Source organism: Amblyraja radiata, chromosome 4 (assembly GCF_010909765.2).
Source record: "Amblyraja radiata isolate CabotCenter1 chromosome 4, sAmbRad1.1.pri, whole genome shotgun sequence".
Classification (NCBI taxonomy): domain Eukaryota; kingdom Metazoa; phylum Chordata; class Chondrichthyes; order Rajiformes; family Rajidae; genus Amblyraja; species Amblyraja radiata.
The window spans coordinates 35,772,673-35,793,227 of NC_045959.1; the positions used below are offsets into that span (position 1 = coordinate 35,772,673).

The 20,555-nt window shown below is 42.3% G+C and overlaps 1 protein-coding gene across 1 annotated transcript in view; it reads left to right on the forward strand.

Annotated features, from left to right (window-relative positions):
• csmd3 (CUB and Sushi multiple domains 3) overlaps positions 1-20,555 on the forward strand; it is a 751,933-nt gene that overhangs the window by 274,170 nt on the left and 457,208 nt on the right. Inside the window, 3 exon segments of the mRNA XM_033020379.1 lie at positions 11,323-11,439; positions 18,774-18,892; positions 18,894-18,990. Coding sequence (XP_032876270.1) covers positions 11,323-11,439; positions 18,774-18,892; positions 18,894-18,990 — 333 coding nt within the window.

Sequence of the window (20,555 nt, forward strand, 5' to 3'; positions counted from 1 at the left end):
GGCGCTAACGGCAGGTAGTCGTGTGACTTGGTAAGGTCGGGAGAAAATTCAAACATTTTGGAATTTCTCCAAGAGTGTCTTGAGCAGCGTTGCAACATTGTATGGTCGCAGATGCCAGTGCGATATCCGTGCGATATCCGTAATGACACTTGCGAATACCGTGGGAACTCCTGCGAACGGTAAACCCGGAAGCTGGACAGAAGGGACATAAGGTGAGTAAAAGAGGTGGTCTCAATATCGCCAATGGACCATGTGTCCATCGAGGACGTCCCACCTAATTGTCATTGTTTGAGAATCTTTTTCACAGTAAGACTTGCAGAGATGCCTCTCAGAAAATCGCAAAGAAAGGGGTCAAAGAAAGTCGGAAAGTTTTTAGCCATGCAGGTAAATGAGGAGGAAACTCAGCAAGAGAGACAGGTGGAGAGGCAAGAGGAGATGCCAGAGATACCACTGCCTGTGGGCTCCTTGGAGCAGGGAGAGGGTGATCAAGGTGGATTTGAGATTGCCTCCCCAGTAGCTGTTGCCTCCACAATATTCTCAGCAGACGAGAACATAAAGGTTAGATGGCAGAAGGTAAAGCCATATAACTTCAACAGGGAACAAGAGGGTGAACTGGTGGAGTGGTACCAATTCAATGAGATTCTCTATGACAAATCCAGAGAGGATTATAGAAATAGGGAGAGAAAGCGCAACCTGCTGGAGACGAAGGCTGCTGAGTATCCCCGGTGCTCATGTGAGTAACTATAACAATATATTAGTTTATGTACAGGAGAACAATTTAATGTTATCCATGATTTTAAAACATACAATGCTACAGATGTAAAAGTGCTGTTTTTGCAGTCACCTTTAATTTATCTTATAAGTCTGTCTGTTCCCTGCAGCTGCAATGTAAAAGTAGTGGCAGACAGCTTTTACACCCTCTTCGTTTGAAGTGGGAATCATCTCTTTTAGAGCCATAAAATAAATTATGCATGAGGTCCCAAATTATTCTTTAACTCATTAAAGAGCTCGGGTGAAATTCTGACAAAGTTTTTGAATGCACTTTTATCCTCTTCGCACAGCACATTAAGCAGTTGCTCATATTGTCCTAATTGAGGTCTCCGTTGAAACATGGGCTTAACCCAGTGAGACTTCCTCTTAATTATCTTTTTAATTAATCTCACCCTTCTGCCTTCACGCAAGCGTTTTCGATACACATGTTGCGCTAATGCATACAGCACGTCAATGAAAATAACAACCAGCCTGTACTCGAACCAACTTTGTATAGGCATGTCTGCAAATGAGACAATTCTACGAACGGAGGATATTTATATAGCGTGTGAAAAAAAAGTGACATCATTTGTGCCACGTGATTAACTACACTACAGTCCACGATGTTCATTCACGATTAACGGGAAAGATCGGGAGACGGACAAGTCAGTCGCACAAATGACAGAATTGCCGAGTACCGTGGGAACTCTTTATCGTGGGAACACTTTATCGTGCGGAACTCGTGCTGGACCACGACCACTTCACTCGGGTGACATCTTGCTTCAGGTCGCACCGTGAGAACTCGCCATTATCGTTGTTGAGTTTGAGGAAATTATGTTGCATCCAGGTTTTTATAGCTGACAAACAGGAGTTGATATGGGAGAGGGGGGGATTGTGGGGCGATTTGGTGCCGAGGTAGATCTGGGTGTCGTCAGCGTAACAGTGGAAGTCCAGGTTGAAGTGGCGGAGTAACTGACCAAGGGGGAGGATGTAGATGATGAAGAGGAGGGGGCCGAGTACGGAGCCTTGGGGAACGCCTTGAGTGACTGTGGCTGTAGCAGAGGTGTGGTTGTGGAGAGAGATGAAGTGGGATCTGTTGGAAAGGTAGGAACGGAGCCAGCTGAGTGCAGAGCCTTCAATGCCGAGGTCTTTGAGTCTATATCTATACACTGTAAATGGATTGATTGCAATCATGTATTGTCTTTCTGCTGACTGGTTTGCACGCAACAAAAAGCTTTTCACTGTACCTCGGTACACGTAACAATAAACTGAACTGAGCTCCAATCGGCTTTAACTGACAATCACTTGAAGGTAATACTTGTTATGTCTTCTCATGTTCCTTGGTCTCTGCTGTACACATGCCATCATGTCCCAGCATTGTTTGATTATTTCACTCTTAAGCCTACTTAGATATGTAATTCATCGTTAATTGGCACAGTGCTTTCTATTTGTGCTGGGAATCTGTTTCATGGTGTAAGGAATGAAGTACTTCTTCAGATCTGTAGCCTTGGTTGAAGCTTATTAATGTTAAATATAAATTATATGTTTGTATTTCCATCCAATCAAAATCAATAGGTCTTTTAAGTCTATGAGGTCTATGCTTTTTAGCTTTCTGAAAGTTTGGATCAGCCCTCGCTAATGAATTTCCTCCCTCAAAATGTTCATAACTTTAATGGAAATAAATGCAATATCTTTTCTCAGAGCTTAACATCTTAAGTTTCAGAATCTTTTTGTTCTTGTCAGAAATGCATCAAAATCTTTCTGAGCAGTAGCGCACAAAACTCAACCCAATCACTATTTTCAAGGGATGATTCTAATAGATAATAGACAATAGGTGCAGGAGTAGGCCATTCGGCCCTTCGAGCCAGCACTGCCATTCAATGTGATCATGGCTGATCATCCCCAATATGTACCCCGTTCCTGCCTTCTCAGCATATCCCCTGACTCCGCTATTTTTAAGAGCCCTATCTAGCTCTCTCTTGAAAGCATCCAGAGAACCTGCCTCCACCGTCCTCTGAGGCAGAGAATTCCACAGACTCACCACTCTCTGTGAGAAAAAGTGTTTCCTCGTCTCTGTTCTAAATGGCTTACTCCTTAAGGGCGCGCGAAGATTTTGTTTGCAACAAAAATTTTGGGACCCCGCGCGATGTCGCGCACAACTACATTCCCCTCCGCGCTTCTCAGTGGGACCGGCCCCGCGTGGCCATATGATGCCCATTTGCTTAAACGCGACCACGAGGTCGCGTAAATTGTGTGCCAAGGACACGTAAGTGGGACAGGCCCTTGATTCTTAAACTGTGGCCCCTGGTTCTGGACACCCCAAACGTTTGGAGCACAGAGGAATAGAATATAGGAGCAAAGAGGTCCTTCTGCAGTTGTACAGAACCCCAGTGAGACCACACCAGGAGTATTGTGTACAGTTTTGGTCCCCTAATTTGAGGAATGACATTCTTACTATTGAGGGAGTGCAGTGTAGGTTTACAAGGTTAATTCCCGGGAAGGCGGGACTGTCATATGCTGAGAGAATGGAGCAGCTGGGCTTGTACACTCTGGAGTTTAGAAGGATACAATACAATACAATACAATTCAATTTATTGTCATTTGGACCCCTTGAGGTCCAAACGAAATGTCGTTTCTGCAGCCATACATTACAAACAAATAGACCCAAGACACAACATAATATACATAAACATCCATCACATTGCTGTGATGGAAGGCCAAAAAAACTTCTCTCTCCACTGCACTCTCCCCCCCGATGTCAGAGTCAAAGTCAAAGCCCCCGGCGGGCGATGGCGAATTGTCCCGCAGCCATTAAAGCCACGCCGGGTGATGCAAGGTCGCACACTGGGTCTTGGTGTTAGAGCCCCCGGCGCGCGCTCGCAGTCCCGCAGCCATTCCAAGCCGCGCGGGGCGGTGCTGTAAGGCCCCGCTCAGGTGCTCTTCAACCCCGCAACTCGGGCGGGAGAAGTCGCCGTTGCGGAAGCCCTGAAAAGCGGTCTCCCTCCAGGGACCCGCGGGCTCCCGGTGCCGCCCGCCAAACCCGCAGTTGCAGCCACCAAATCTCCGGAAGTCGGGCCGCAGCAGCGTCCACCACAGCTCCACCCGCTCTGGACTCGGCCAGCTCCGCGACGGTGAGGTGAGTAGTCGGCACCACAGCCCCCGGTCTTCCTGTTGGAGGCCGCTCCTCGTTGCAGCCCCAACGACAACGGAGACCCGACAAAGAAAAGGTCGGGTCTCCCGTGCAGGGAGAGATTTAAAAGTTACCCCCACCCCCCCCACCCCCCCACACACATACCCCAACAAAAATAACAAAAACTACATAAAAACATAAGACATAAAATAATAAAAACGCAGACGGACTGCAGAGGCCGCTGCTGACGAAAGTCGCGCCGCCCAGAGGGGATCTCATTGAAACATATAAGATTGTTAAGGGTTTGGACACGCTAGAGGCAGGAAACACGTTCCCGATGTTGGGGGAGTCCAGAACCAGGGGGCACAGTTTAAGAATAAGGAGTAAGCCATTTAGAACGGAGACGAAGAAACACTTTTTCTCACAGAGAGTGGTGAGTCTGTGGAATGCTCTGCCTCAGAGGGCGGTGGAGGTGGGTTCTCTGGATGCTTTCAAGGGAGAGCTAGATAGGGCTCTTAAAAATAGCGGTGAGGGGATATGGGGAGAAGGCAGGAACGGGGTGCTGATTGGGGATGATCAGCCATGATCACATTGAATGGCGGTGCTGGCTCGAAGGGTCGAATCGCCTACTTCTGCACCTATTGTCTATTGAATGATTTGAGCAGAATGACCTGTTTCCGTGCTGTATGACTATGCCTCAAAGTTAACTGAGGAATGAGTTTCAGTCTAATGAAGGCAACAGCAGAATTTGAATTCAGTTCATTCATATTTGGAGAACAGATAAATAGAACTATCTGTTATCATTAATAAACAGGCAGATGACAAGTTTAAATTCTTTCATAATTAAGTCAAAAGTGATCTGACCTAAACCTGCCCCAGAAAAGCCATTGACCACCCTATTTTTGTGATTTCTCAGCGGGTAATAAATGCTTGCCTTCCCAGTGTCATCTGCATCACTTGAAGAAATGAATGACATTTTTTACAACCTCTTCTGCAATTATCGTATTTTTATTTCAAAGATGAAAGGAATTTTTGAATCTGTTACATCATTTGAAAATATTGTCGTCTGTTTCCTAACTGTTCAAACTGAAGAAAACAACACATTTTACTTGACAAAGGGCCAGCCTCAGATCTTGTTTTTGCTGATTAGCACAACCTCGCTTGTCGAAGAATATTATTGCATGGCTGGTAATAAATTGAGAAAGTGAATGTTACTTGTATTCATTTCCAGCCTCAGTACCAATGTGATCATTAATGCAATGTTGAATTCCTTTGTTTTCATTATATTTTGCATTTGTTTGATCTTCTGAAGTGTTGTCTCTTCATTATCAGTCATATTGAATGTATTTCTTAACTGCCTTTACAAAAGTCATCAACTTTAATACTTTTCCTTTCCTTCAGCGAACATTGGAACATTCCACGATTTTTGTTTTGAAACCTTTTCCAAAAAACTGTGTTGAAATTTTAAGTGCATAAGGGATAAGTGTAAAGGTAACAGGGGTGCATGCCTTGTTTGGGATAAGAAGCTAACTAAACCTCTGTAATTTCTACAAAATATATTGTCTTAATTTGCTTACTATTGTCCTCGAGACATACTTTGCATATTGCATGGATGCAGGAAGTTGCGAGAGGGCATTAATGAAAATAATTCCCTGTGGTTCATCATTAATTACATTTCAGAAGATCTTCGGGCAACCTGAGGCGTAATAATGTTGAATAAATGATTGGATGTTCATAACATATTCTGGTTTTTTTTAAATGACTGATTCTAGCTTTCCATCTGTTTTTTGCTTGTATAATAAATGTCACTATGATCGAATTTTATGTTTGTTGTTTGCATTTCTAAAGTAAAGTAATATTTTTTTAGCTATTCCACTGGCACACTTTCACATTGAAGATAAGTGGCTGACAAATGAATGCTGCAACTGATGTTAATCTGAATTGCATTTGCTAGTAATTCCTGCATTTTAAACTGAGAAAAAAACTCTTAAAGCACTTGTCCAATGTTTTGTTTCTTTGTTTGTACTTCTTTTTTTCAATCTTTCAAACAATGTCTGCTGAAATCTTGAACATATTGGATAATGTGCTGAATATTTTGAATAAGTTTTAAAAGGAGCTTTCTTGGCAGCATCCTTATTCCGACAATAAAACTTTTAAAAGGTGACAGAAATGTGTTGATGTCCAGAAGTACCTCATTGTCCTTGTATACAAATTAATGAATGTGAGCATGCAGGTTCTGCATAAGATTAAGAAAGCAAATTAGGTGTTGCCCTAATTGCAAGAGAATTTCGATAATGTAGGGCGGAACGGATATGCTGCCTTACAGCACTAGAAATCCGGGTTTGATCCTGACTATAGGTGCTGTCTGTGCGGCGTTTGTACGTTCTCCCTGTGACTGTGTGGGTTTTCCCCAGGCGCTTCGGTTTTCTCCCACACTCCAAAGATGTACCCGTTTGTAGGCTTATTGCCTTTGGTAAAAATTTCAAATTGTCACTAGTGTGTAGGATAGTGTTAATGTGCGGGAATCGCTGGCCAGTGCGGACTCGGTCGGCCGAAGGGCCCGTTTCCACATGGTATCTCTAAACTAATGTATAGAGCCCTCCTGAGATTGCACCTGGAATATTATGTGAAGGTCTGGTCTGTGAACCTATGGACACTTGTGATAGAAGGGGTGCTGTGAATGTTCACCAGATTGAGTACCAAAATGACATAAGTGTATACTTCCTCCTACTCCTTTTCAAAACATGTAAGATTTTATTTGTGATGTTTATGAGGTTATTCAATGAGGTGTATAGGTTTATTGGTCATTTCATTTTATTGTTGTTTTGCCTTGTTTTTAACTTTTTTTGTTTTACTTCTTCGAAATAAAATATATAAAAATATAAATATATACTACATATGTTTCATATGAAGAGAGATTAAGCAGACTATGCCTGCACTTCCATGAATGTAGAAGAATATGTAATCACACACACAATTCACATGGGGTTCAACAGAGTAAAGGTGGGGATGATGTTTCCCTGCACCAGGGTCCAGAATTGGGGGTCACAGTCTCTAAATATTATGTCTGCCACACAACAACATGATAAAGAGTAAGTTCTTCAACCAGATGCTAATAAATCCTTTGAATTTACTAACAAACGGGGTATCCAGAGGGGGGTGGCCCGCCGAGAATGAAGGGGGACCCGACGTGGGGCCGCCTGCTGCCACGTGCGGCTGCATGCAGAAGATAAGTTTGTTCCATGAAGTTTTTTAAGTTTGTCAGCACCAGAAACATGGCAACACCTGTGCATTGCCCAGGTGAGGTCTGCTGTTTGATTTTACTGGGTTGCATATAAAGCAAAGCATGTCACTGTACCTGGGTACATGTTATATTAAAGAATCACTGAAGTGCATTATGGATGCTCAGTCACTGAACATATTTAAGAAGGAGATTGCTTTTTAGATATGAACAGAAACAAAGGATATCACGTTAATCGCAGAGTTTTGGCTGTAGCCCAATCCATCACAAACAAACTAAACAAACTTCTGCCCCCATCAACTCCATCTACACTTCATGCTGCCAGAGGAAAACAGCCAACATTATCAAGGGACATTTACACCCTGGTCATTCCCTCTGCACCACTCCTCCACTGGGCATAAAATATAAATGTTTCAAAGGACGGATCACCAGATTCAGGAACAACTTCTGACTACTGAATGATTTGCTCACAACCTAAGAGATTTGTCCTGATCTCCCAACCTATCTCATTTTCGTCCTTGCATTTTTTTCTGTACTTTCTGTGCAACAATAACAAATTTAATGCTGCAGCATTATTTTCTGCATTCTTGTATTTTTCTCTTTGCAAAACCAGTTTCACGTGTGCGGCTTGATCGTACTCATAAATAGCGTGATTGGACCAGATCAAGTAAAGTCAAGAGAGTTTATTGTCATGTGTCCCAGATAGGACTATGAAATTCTTGCTTTGCTTCAGCAGAACAGAATATTGTAGGCATAATACAGAACTGTTCAGTGTGTCTATATACCATAGACCATATATATACACATAAATAAACAGATAAAGTGCAATAGGCTGTTAGAGTTAAGAGTTTGTTTGATGTCGTATTTAACAGCCTAATGGCTGTGGGGAAGAAGCTGTTCCTGAACCTGGATGTTGCAGATTTCAGGCTCCTGTACTTTCTATCTGATGGCAACAGAGAGATGAGTGTGTGGCCAGGATGGTGTGGTGATGATGTTGATTTTTTTGTGGCTGCGACTGCGATAAATCCCTTCGATGGTGGGGAGGTCAGAGCCGGTGATGGACTGGGCAGTGGTTACAACTTTCTGCAGTCTTTTCCGCTCCTGGACGTTCAAGTTGCCATACCATACCACGATGAAGCCAGTCAGTATGCTCTCTTCTGTGCACCTGTAGAAGTTCGAGAGAGTCTTCCTTGACATACCTGTATCTCCGTAATCTTCTCAGGAAGTAGAGGCGCTGATGTACTTGCAAACACATTTTTGCACTCTATCTCAGTATAGATGACAATAATAAACGAGTACCAATAATGCAGGAAAAGGGTGTAGGAAAGAACTGCAGATGCTGGTTTAAATCAAAGCTCGGCACAAAATGCTGGAATAACTCAGCGGGACAGGCAGCATCTCTGGAAAGAAGGAATGGGTGACATTTCAGGTCGAGACCCTTCTTTAGACCAAGGGTGCTAAAACAAAAGATTAGTCATGATCTTGTTGAACAGTAGAGAAGACATGATGGACATTATTGCTTCTGATAACGAGGCTGAAGAAGAATCCCAATTTCTTGAGAACTTAATCATTTATTCCTGATGTTTCAGACAACTCAAGACTACAATTTTCAGAATATGAATTCCTTTAGGTAGTATTTGAAAGGTAGTGGAGAATAAACAAATTATCAACCCACCATATTAACATTTGTATATATTTTTGGAAATTCTCATGTGGTTATGTAAACATGATCTCTGCCATGAAGAGGGTGCTGCTGAGCAGATGTTTTTTTTTTTAACTGGAAGGTGTTATGCCACATAGATCAGTACTGTAATTGCTTCTTTTTTGATAACTCTCCTCATAACAGCTGGGTGCAGAGCATAATTTCAAAATTCACAGTTGTCTTAAAATATGGGATTGAAGAAAACATTGAACCAGCAATTGGATAGATATGTAACAGAATGTGGCTAAGATGAGATGATGCATTTTACCAATGGTCTGGTCGTGAGTGGTAGAGAAATTCAGAATACACACTCAACTCTTTATGGATGGCAAGGAAAGTTAAAAAAATTAGACAAGGCGGAGAAGAAATTTACCTCAATAATACCAGCTACACAGAGACTGGTCGAGTGGACAATGTTCTTCTGAAAGCAGGAAGGATGCCACAAGATTTAATGGATGTGTTTGAAATTCTAAGAAGGACTGCATAGAGTAAATTGGTGAAAAAGCATGATGCATTTACGCTTTTAAATAATGGATACAGGTTTTTGAAAAGTTGGCAAGGAATGAGAGAAAGCATTATCTTGTAGTAAGTTGTTATGATCTACAATTCACTGTTTGAAAGGTAATTAGGTCATTTAGATAATTACAGGTGCCTCAAGGAAGACTCTCTCTAACTTCTACAGGTGCACAGTAGAGAGCATGCTGACCGGTTGCATCGTGGCTTGGTTCGGCAATTTGAGCGCCCTGGAGAGGAAAAGACTACAAAAAGTAGCAAATACTGCCCAGTCCATTATCGGCTCTGACCTTCCTTCCATCGAGGGGATTTATCGCAGTCGCTGCCTCAAAAAGGCTGGCAGTATCATCAAAGACCCACACCATTCTGGCCACACACTCATCTCCCTGCTACCTTCAGGTAGAAGGTACAGGAGCCTGAAGACTGCAACAACCAGGTTCAGGAATAGCTACTTCCCCACAGCCATCAGGCTATTAAACCTGGCTCGGACAAAACTCTGATTATTAATAACCCATTTTCTGTTATTTGCACTTTATCAGTTTATTTATTCATGTGTGTATATATTTATATTATGGTATATGGACACACTTATCTGTTTTGTAGTAAATGCCTACTATGTTCTGTGTGCTGAAGCAAAGCAAGAATTGCATTGTCCTATACAGGGACACATGACAATAAATTCACTTGAACTTGAACTTGAACCTTGCATTTTACATGGGGGTTAGGTGCTTGAAGACACCGTGTAATTCAAAATTATGTAAATTAAACGTATGCGCAACTATGCTGACAGCATTAAATTTGAGCGTGTTACTTCAACAATAGTATTAAAGGAACAAGCGAGGCATTTCAAAAACGTATCAATCAAGCACGATTAAAATGCAAGCCGCCTTTACTTGAAAAAAATGCATGTGCCAACTCTTTCAGATGGCCTTCTTGTTAGATATGATGTGCTAAATGATCCCTAATTATGCTGTGATCTTTTTGATATTAATGTATTCAAATGTTATAGGATTGATGTAGGAAAATGGCACTGATATGAAACATTCATTATTGCATAAAGTGGTCTAAATAAGATGGGCTGAATGACCTACTCCTGATACTGTTTCTTGTGTAAATGTTACTTCACATCCATCAACAGGGGACTCTTATCTGGCTTCTGAATTCTCTTAGAAACCCAGTGGTTGGACATTGATGTTGGGTTTGGCTGAAACATCCCAGGAACAAATACAGATTAAAAGATTGCACTCAATAATGTGGTATGGAGCCACATTTATGTCAGAATTAAAGATCATAAGAAACAAAATCAGGAGTAGATCATTTCACATTTAATGTGGCTGATGAGAAAAAAAATAATATGTTTTTCATTGCCTGGTTGAGTTTTTTTCTCCACCACTAGAAGCTTTATACTCATGGCTACACATTCAGGATCAAGCATGCCCCCAAAAGGGTCATAGCCATTTCTTAGCCTTTGCTGGCATTGCATATCTTTACCAGACTGATTCAAAGAATGGTTTGAATTTTCCTCTTTTTGAATGAAATGTAAATGAGTGTGCCCTAGTTCTACATTCTGAGGAATTCAGTCTGAAGTTCCATCAGCCCGATAGCACCATTTACAGAAATTGATGGAGCAATTTGCAGAGGTTGAATCCTGCGTGGAATCAGTGATTTGGAAGGCTTGTCTGAACTGTTCATTTCACGTCTATTTTTCGATGGGGGGAGAAATGTAGGAATTTCAGAATTGTTCTCATCATATTTATCTTATTGAAATAGATTTACCATAGAAAATTACAATAATTGTGAGTGTGTGAACGACCTGTGGACATGACAAGTATTTCAAGGCCATGATTAAACTTGTGATGTATTAACATTCTAAAATCCTTTATTTTGCTTTTTTCTATTCATAATTTTTCCTTCCTTGCAAATACTAAATAGTGCTAAATATGCTTAATTTTTCCACAAATTACAATTTTGGGTTTCTCTTCACAGCTTTATGTGGTGGAACGATTCAAGGACCCGCTGGAACTATTTTGTCACCCGGTTATCCTGACTTCTATCCAAATTCGTTAAATTGTACCTGGACTGTGGAGGTATCCCATGGTAAAGGTAATGGATGATATATCGGTGGATTTTACTTCTTTCTCTTTTAGAGTTGCCTGATCGTACTCTATCCTTTTGATGAATTTAACATTAAAAGGAATTATTTCTTAAGAATGCGCAAAAAACCCCTCTGAAGAGCAGGTATTTAAAATGGTGCAGGTCAAATGATCCAAAAGTGCAATATTAATCCAATTAGCATTGCAATAGTTACAGGCAAGAGTGAGGAATATTTATACATCTATCAAATTTAATGCTTTAAGGCCGCTTTTGGACAAGCTAAAAAAACAGAGGATGTTGAATTGGAAGAGAAGTGAGAACAGAAATAATTCCTGAAATAGGTAGAAGATAAATCAGACACTGAGCAGACACTGCCAGGGTGGCACGGTGGTGCAGCAGTAGAGTTGCTGCCTTACAGTGCCAATGACCCGGGTCCGATTCTGACTACAATATGGACATTGTACCTTCTTCCTGTAACCTGTGTAGGTTTTCTCCAAGATCTTCGCTTTCCTCCCACACTCCTAAGATGTACAGGTTTGTAGGTTAATTGGCTTGCTATAAATGTAAATTGTCCCTAGTGTGTGGGGGATAGTGTTTTTGTGTGCGGGGATCGCTAGATGGAATGAACTTGGTGGGCCGAAGGGCCTGTTCCTGCACTGTATCTCTAAATTAAACTAAACACTGTTGCTAGGCAATATTGTATTACTTATATATTGCACTATTTTCTAAAAAGGCTTTGTCTATTGGATATGTGACCAAAATGACTTTACCAGCATTTTAGGCAATCGACAGAGCCCCTTCTGATTTTTATTGTCAGACTATTTAATGTGGTACTGGAAATTTCTGGCCCCCAAAAGAAAAAAAAAGTCGAAATCAAAGCATACATTTTACCTTGAATGTTTCAAAATCACTGAAAATTCAGGAACTAATACCAGTACTGTGAAAGAGAAGAAAACATATTGGGTACTATTCTCTATCCAAAACTGCGTCCAATAAGGACATACAGTGCATTCAGAAAGTATTCAGACCCCTTAACTTTTTCCACATTTTGTTATGTTACAGCCTATTTAAAAACAGATTCAATTCTTTATTATAATCATCAATCTACACACAATACACAAGAATGAAGTAGCAAAAACAGATGTTTAGAAATTTTTGCAAACAACTTAAAAATAATTCAGACCCTTTGCTATGACACTCAAAATCGAGCTTAGGTTCATCCTGTTTCCATTGATTATCATTGAGAAGTTTCTACAACTTGATTGGAGTCCACCAGTGGTAAATTAAATCGATTGTACATGATTTGGAAAGGCACACACCTGTCTATATAAGGTCCCGCAGTTGACAGTGCATGTCAGAGTAAAAACTAAGCCATGAAGACAAAGGAATTGTCCGTAGACCTCCGAGGCAGGATTATGTTGAGACACAGATCTGGGGTAGGGTATAAAACAATTTCTGCAGCATTGAAGGTCCCGAGAGCACAGTGGACTCTGTCATTCTTAAATGGAAGATCTTTGGAACCACTAGGACTCTTCATAGAGCTGGCCGCCCATAGAGCAATCGGAGAAGGGCCTTGGTCAGGGAGGTAACCAAGAACCTGATGGTCAATCTGACAGAGCTCCAGAGTTCATCTGTGGAGATGGGAGAACCTTCCAGGAGGACAACTATATCTGCAGCACTCCACCAATCTGGCCTATATGGTAGAGTGGCCAGACAAAAGCCACTCCTCAGTAAAAGGCACATGACAGCAGCTTAGAGTTTGCCAAAAGGCACCTAAAGAACTCTTTGGCTGGAATGCCAAGCGTCACGTCTGGTGGAAACCAGGCGCCCCTCATCACCTGGCCAATACCATACCTGCAACATCATGCTGTGAGGATGTTTTTCAGCGGCAGGAACTGGGAGACTAGTCAGGATCGAGGGAAAGATGAACGGGGCAAAGTACAGAGAGATCCTTGATGAAAACCTGCTCCAGAGCATTCAGGACCTCAGACTGGGGCGGAGGTTCACATTCCAACAGGACAATGACCCTAAGTACACAGACAAGACAACACAGGAGTGGCTTTGTGAGAAGTCTGTGAATGTCCTTGAATTGCCCAGCCAGAGCCCGGATTTTAACCTGATCGAACATCTCTGGAAGGACCTGAAAATAGCTGTGCATCGACGCACCCCGACCATCTTGACAGAGCTTGAGAGGATCTGCAGAGAAGAATGGTCTCACTTATCCATTCTCTTCACCGATGCTGTCTGTCCCACTGAGTTGCTCCAGTGCTTTGTGTTTGGCTCAAGATCTTTGTGTCTTCATTACTAGTTAGTTGTACTGTAATTCAATGCTTGGTAGCCAAACCTTGAAAGCGATTGTTAAAGTGAAAGAACCAGATTCAGACACAACTCCCATATTCCTCCTCCCTCGACTCCTTCCAGGGACCACAACAGTCCTTTCAGGTAAGGCAGAGGTTCACTTATACCTCCTCCAACCTCATCTACTGCATCCACTGTTCCAGGTGTGATCTCCTATATATCAGCGAGACCAAGCGAGACTGAACACCTTCGCTCGATCCGCCTTGGCCTACGCGAACTTCCAGTTGCCAAACACTTTAACTCCCCTTTCCATTCCCATAGGGACACTGTCAGAGTGAGGTGAAAGTCCAGAATAAATAGATACATTGTCTTTGTGAACATGGCACTGCTGTAAGTTATTATGGTCATATCAACAGAGGAATATGATTATTTACATTTTCTGATTAATATTATCAGTAATTTATGCTCTAACTTCAAAATGTCATCATATTAAACAGACACTTGTTTGTAGAACCGTTAAAAGCAAACAACATTTTTATTAAAACCTGCGAGTGTCACATCATATTGCACTCAAACAGATTAGTAGCTTTCTCAAAGGGATGTTTTCCATCAGTGGTGGCTGGAATAGAAGCACAGCCTTGCATAGATGACAGAAAGCATTAACCATGGTATCTGTGACCTTTGGCTTTGATGCAAGCTCATCAGTAATTGTCACAGATTTGGACAAACAACATTCTGAGTACATCACAGTTAATTATGCAGCCACCCATAATCATGAAATGTAGTTAACAGTAGGACTCATTAATAAACAAGAGCAGAATACGAGGAATGTGTGCATCACATAAATCAGTACATTTTCCAGTGCAACATACTCTATAACCTTTCCATTATAAAGAAATAAAGCAAAATCGAATGGAATTATAAATCATCTTGCCCAGAAAAAGCCATTCACCTCTTGTTACCTGTGTTGGATCTTTGAAAATGTTATTAAATGCATCCAGTCCCCCTGCAAATCTTTTAACCCCTTTAATCCTGCAAATGATGTTTTTCTGAAATCGCATCCAATTTCCTTTCAAGATTGCTGCTAAACCTGCTTCCATAGTCCTACAGGCAGCACATTCCAGATCATAATGCCTTCAATTTTCATCTTCTTTCTCTTCTTTTTCTTCTAAATGCCATCTCACTACTAGCTTTCCAACCTGTGGATAAAAAGTGATAAAACTGTATCATAACCTGTCATGATCTATATTGCCTCTATCATATCTCCATGATTCTCCTCTGCATGAAGTAGAACAGAACTGAAATCCTTCATATTTGTTATTATTCCCAGCCGATTTTCCTGCAGCTTTTCAACAGTCTTGAAATCATTTCTAAAGCATGGTGCCGCAAATTGGACAGAATATCCCAGCTGAGAACTAACAAATGATTTATAAAGGCTTAGCATGACTTATTTGGTTTTGCCTTTGTTCTGTGAAGGCAGCATTCTTTAGTCTTGGTAATACTTTGCTGAAATGTTTTAGTATTGAGTCAAAAGAATGTTGTTCTTCTGTATCTCATAGGGACTGGCCTATGAGAGCTCCAGCACATTCATAGTTTTGTTTAATTCATTTTTTCTTTAGACTTGGGCATTTATTGCCCGATGGAGGAATTTTATGTTTAACCTGGCTTTCTTGTGGAGCCCAGTTGCCCTCTTAATTATGGCTCGGATACAAATTTGTATATGATACAAAATGACCATTATACTGTACACAGGAATATTGAAACAAGAGTTAAAAGGCCTGTCCCACTTACGTGATTTTTTCAAGGACTGCCGGCACCCGTCATTAGTCGCAGCAGGTCGTCGAAAAATGTCAACATGTCAAAAATCCAGCGACGACCAGAGAAAGGTACGACTCTTTTGGCAACTACTCACGACCATACAGGCGTCACAATGACCAGACAGGTGACATGTCGCGGGGTGACGCCTGTATTGTCGTGAGTATTCACCCAAAGAATCATGCGCCTTTGTGGTTGCAGCTCCTAGACTGTGGAACAGCATCCCCTTTTCCATCAGAACTGCCCCCTCCATCGACTCATTTAAGTCAAGACTAAAAACTTATCTATACTCCCAAGCCTTTCCTGACGTCCACTGAGCGAGGGCTATATGTATATATGTATGTAGTTTCTTTGTTTATACTATTCTTATAACAAATGTAAAGCACTTTGGCCAACGAGAGTTGTTTTTTAAATGTGCTATATAAATAAATGTGACTTGACTTTTTCTGGGCGCCGCTGGATTTTCATAATTTTGAAAATTTTCCACAACCTGCTGCGACTATGACGGGCGCAGGCCGTCGCCGAAAAAATCGTGTAAGTGTGACAGGCCCTTAAGCCACGGCCTTTCAAGACAACTAAGTAATTTAATACAATTTTGGCTATCTTTTATCAATACTTGAAATAATTGCAATACACACATAACAATCACTAAATTACATGCTTTTAAGCACATATATGTAAGAGATAAAGATGGGTTTCATACGCTGTTAGATACACACTAGTCAAACATTTGCATAATTGTAACCATCTACAAATTCAGATCAAAATTGGCAAAGTGGCAGACAATACACATGTTGTAGCATACAGAAGAAAGATGAATATGATCATCTCTACCTACGCTACATGGACGACTGCATTGGTGCTACCTCCTGCACCCATGCAAAACTCACTGACTTCATCAACTTAACCACTAATTTTCATCCTGCACTCAAATTCACTTGGACCACCTCCGACATCTCCCTGCCGTTTCTAGATCTCACTGTCTCCATCACGGGAAACAGACTATTGACCGGCATCTACTATATACCTACTGACTCCCATAGCTATCTTAACTGCACTTCTTCCCACCCTGCTTCCTGTAAAGACTTTATCCCCTACTCTCAACTCCACCGTCTACGCTGCAGCTGCACCCAGGATGAGGTGTTCCATACCAGGACATCACAGATGTCCTCATTCTTTAGGAAACGGGGGTTCCTCTCTTCCATTACAGATGAGGCTCTCACTAGGGTCTGCCCGATATCCCACAGCTCCGCTCTTACTCCCCCTCCCCCCATTTGTAACAAAGACTTCCACCCCATCAGCCGTCACATGCAGCAGATATTCCTCCAACATTTTCGCCACCTCCAACGGGATCCAACTACTGGCCACATCTTCCCATCTCCACCTCTTTGTTCCGCCTCCTCCCCTGACAAAGGGTCTCAACCCTTGTGAGGAAGGGTCTCAACCCGAAACGTTGCCCATTCCTTCTCTCCAGAGATGCTGCCTGACCCGCTGAGTTACACCATTTTGTGTCGACCTTAGAAAGAACTTCTTATTATCGACTCCACACACAAAATTAGAAGTTGTTCAGCCAGAGCTGAACACACTTCTCGGCATCTGCATACAATGGTGTCTGTCTTGTCGCCTCTTGTGTTGCTTGTGCGTGGTGATGGAAAGATTGGTGGAAACAGGGCCACGACGTGAATGCTCTTTCCTTGATCCCCACCTTGGAAAGATGAATACGTTCTACAGGAATACCGTACAAGCACAGTGTGAAATTTGCTATATTTGTGACTGCAGATGCATTACTTTATACTGCTTCATATTGGAATCGTGTATGTTTATACTTTGGGATTACATGTTCACTATTGTAAGCAAAGAAATAATTCATGTGGACGAGAAAAGCTTCAACAAGTAAAAGCTAGAAGACATTGTTTAGGTAGGAATTCATTTATTAACAAACTAATAGTAGGAACTAATCTAGGCTGTAAAGGACAGTTAAAATTTACATGAACTATTCATTTATTTTAAAGACCATGTCGAGTTTTACAACCTTGCATTGTGAATAAATTTCTGATCAATTTCATTTAATTTATTCATAACCCATCTGTTTAAATCCAACGTATTTCAGCAGCATATCCCAGAGGTGCAAGTGCAGGAATCTCAAGCAAAATGAAAAGTGCTGGAGGAACTCAATGGGTCAGGTAGCATCTGTGGAGGATGTGGACTGATAGGATCATTTTCAGATTGATGGATTAGAGGGAAGAAAGCCCGAAAATAGAGTTGGGGGTGGGGCAAGCCTGCCAAGTGATAAGTGGATACAGGTGTGAAAGGATTTATTAGTCAATGGATGGGGATAGTGGCAAAGGCAGGAGGTGAAAAGAAGAGAAAGGCTGTTGGTGAAAAGAAGAGAAAGGCTGTTGGGTAAGAATAGGAGTGAAGTGAAAAGCTGGATTGAGGGATATGGATGGAATATCCTACAAGCGGCAAGAGGGGATGGAGGGATATATCGTGCTGGAGAGGAGCTTACTGGGGCAGGTTAGGGAGGGGTGGCGCTTGGTGGAAGAGCAAGGTAAGTGGGAGAGATGGGTGCACATGGGGTTGAGGTGGAGGGGAAAGCAGTAGAGAGAGCAGCCAATTGAAGTCAGTGGCAAAGTTTGTTGCATTGACGAATCATGCTCAAGTGAACGGTCTTTATATGTGGGAAGGAACTGCAGATGCTGGTTTACACCCGGAGATAGATACCGAATGCTGGAATAACTCAGCGGGACAGGCAGCATCTCTGGAGAGAAGGAATGGGTGACGTTTCGGGTCGAGATCCTTCGTCAGACTGAGAGTCAGGGGAGTGGGGGTCTAGAGATATAGAAGGCAAAAGTATGAAAACGACAGATCAAAGCGGATGGTGATAAGGAAATGTAGAACAGTTCATTGTTAGCTGAGGGGAAGGTGACAACGCGGCATACAGTCACATTTAATCTAGAACTAGTCGGAGAACGAGGATGGGGGGGGGACGGAGAGAAAGTGAAAACAAGGGTTACTTGAAGTTACAGAAGTCAATGTTCATACCGCTGGGTTGTAAGCTGCCCAAGCAAAATATGAGGCGTTGTTCCTCCAATGTGCATTGGGCCTCACTCTGACAGTCTGAGTCTTTATTTTGGATGAGTATCCGTGAAAGGAAATACCGCTTTGTAATGATTGTTGGCTGATTGTGATGTGTTTTGATGTGGACTTCTACTTTTGTTTTATTGCAGGTGTTCAGTTCACCTTTCATACCTTTCATCTGGAGGATCATCATGACTACTTTCTAATCACAGAAAATGGCAGCTTTACTCATCCACTGGCACGGTTGACAGGCTCGGAGCTGCTTGCAACCGATTAATGCCGGTCTCTATGGAAATTACAAGGCTCAGCTACGTTTTATTTCAGATTTCTCAATATCATATGAAGGATTTAATATTTCGTTTTCAGGTAAGGAAAAGGGCATTGGGAAGGACATGAATGTTTCAGTTTTTTTTGGTTTTAGTTTGGTTCAGAGGTTTTTAGTGTTTGATAAAATCTAGAATTTTCAGTTATTTAAAACAAAAAAGATTCACACCAGAGACACACCAGCATTTGTGAATTGGAGCCAGGTTAAAATTGTTAATGATAATGTGCACACTGCTGCGAACATTAACGTAATAACATTTACCACCGGCTACCAAGTCAGCATTGTCATGTCATGTACCACTCTTTCTATAAACAAGTAGGATTATATAGTCACAAAATGCTGGAGAAACTCTGCGGGACAGGAAGCATCTCTGGGGAGAAGCAATAGGTGACATTTCGGGTCGAGAACCTGCTTCAGATTATATAGTTATCCTTAAAGCATCCAATGGCTCAGCTGGTAGAGCCACTGCCTCACAGCGCCAGAGAATCAGGTTCAAATTGTCTGTGGAGTTTGCACATTCTCGCTGTGACAGCATGGATTTTCTTCAGGTGCTCCGTTTTCCTTACACATCCCAAAGACATGCGGGTTTGTAGTTTAATGGACCTCTGTCCATTGCTCCTCGTGTCAGGAGTGGATGAGAAAGTGGGATAACTTAGAACTACTGTGAAAGGATGGTTGGCATGGACTCGGTCAGTCGGAGGGCCCTGTTTCCATGCCTGACTTTCATTCAATCAATCAAATACACGGTACCCGGATGTGGTGCCGACAGCAAGAAGCCGAAGCAAACAAGTCGAACCCAAAGAACCGAATGGAAACGAGGCCAAAACGCCAATAAACCGAAAGAGTCCGAAGACGAAACACCTACTACCTGAAGGATGGGACGCCTAAATGCAAACTAACCGAAAGGGCGGGACGCCTACATCCCAAGGAACCGAACGGCTGCGTCGCCTAAAAGCAAACTTACCGAATGGCCGCTCTGTCGAAACGCGACTTACCCAAAAGGCGGCGTCGCCTAAAAGACAAACGACGGACTGCTGCTCAACAGAAAAGTCCAATAACAGACTTGACGTTGCTGGGGGGCGGGACTTGTCAGCGATTGGTCCAGACTCCCGCGTCCATCGCATCACTGTGAAGACATGAACATTGTCTCACACCTCCGCTCCACCCGTGGAAGGTGGCCGTGGGGGAATGGGGGCTGCACGCCTTCGGCTGCTTCAACTTGGTGCTTGGGGTCAGATTGCCCAGTCACCAATGGCTTGTGTGGGGAAAATGAGCCCCACACTCCCGTCCCCCCTTCTCCCTCCCCTCTTCTCCCTCCCCTCTTCGAAACATAGAAACATAGAAAATAGGTGCAGGAGTAGGCCATTCGGCCCTTCGAGCCTGCACCGCCATTCAATATGATCATGGCTGATCATCCAACTCAGTATCCTGTACCTGCCTTCTCTCCATACCCCCTGATCCCTTTAGCCACAAGGGCCACATCTAACTCTCTCTTAAATATAGACAATGAACTGGCCTCAACTACCTTCTGTGGCAGAGAATTCCAGAGATTCATCCACTCTCTGTGTGAAAAATGTTTTCCTCATCTCGGTCCTAAAAGATTTCC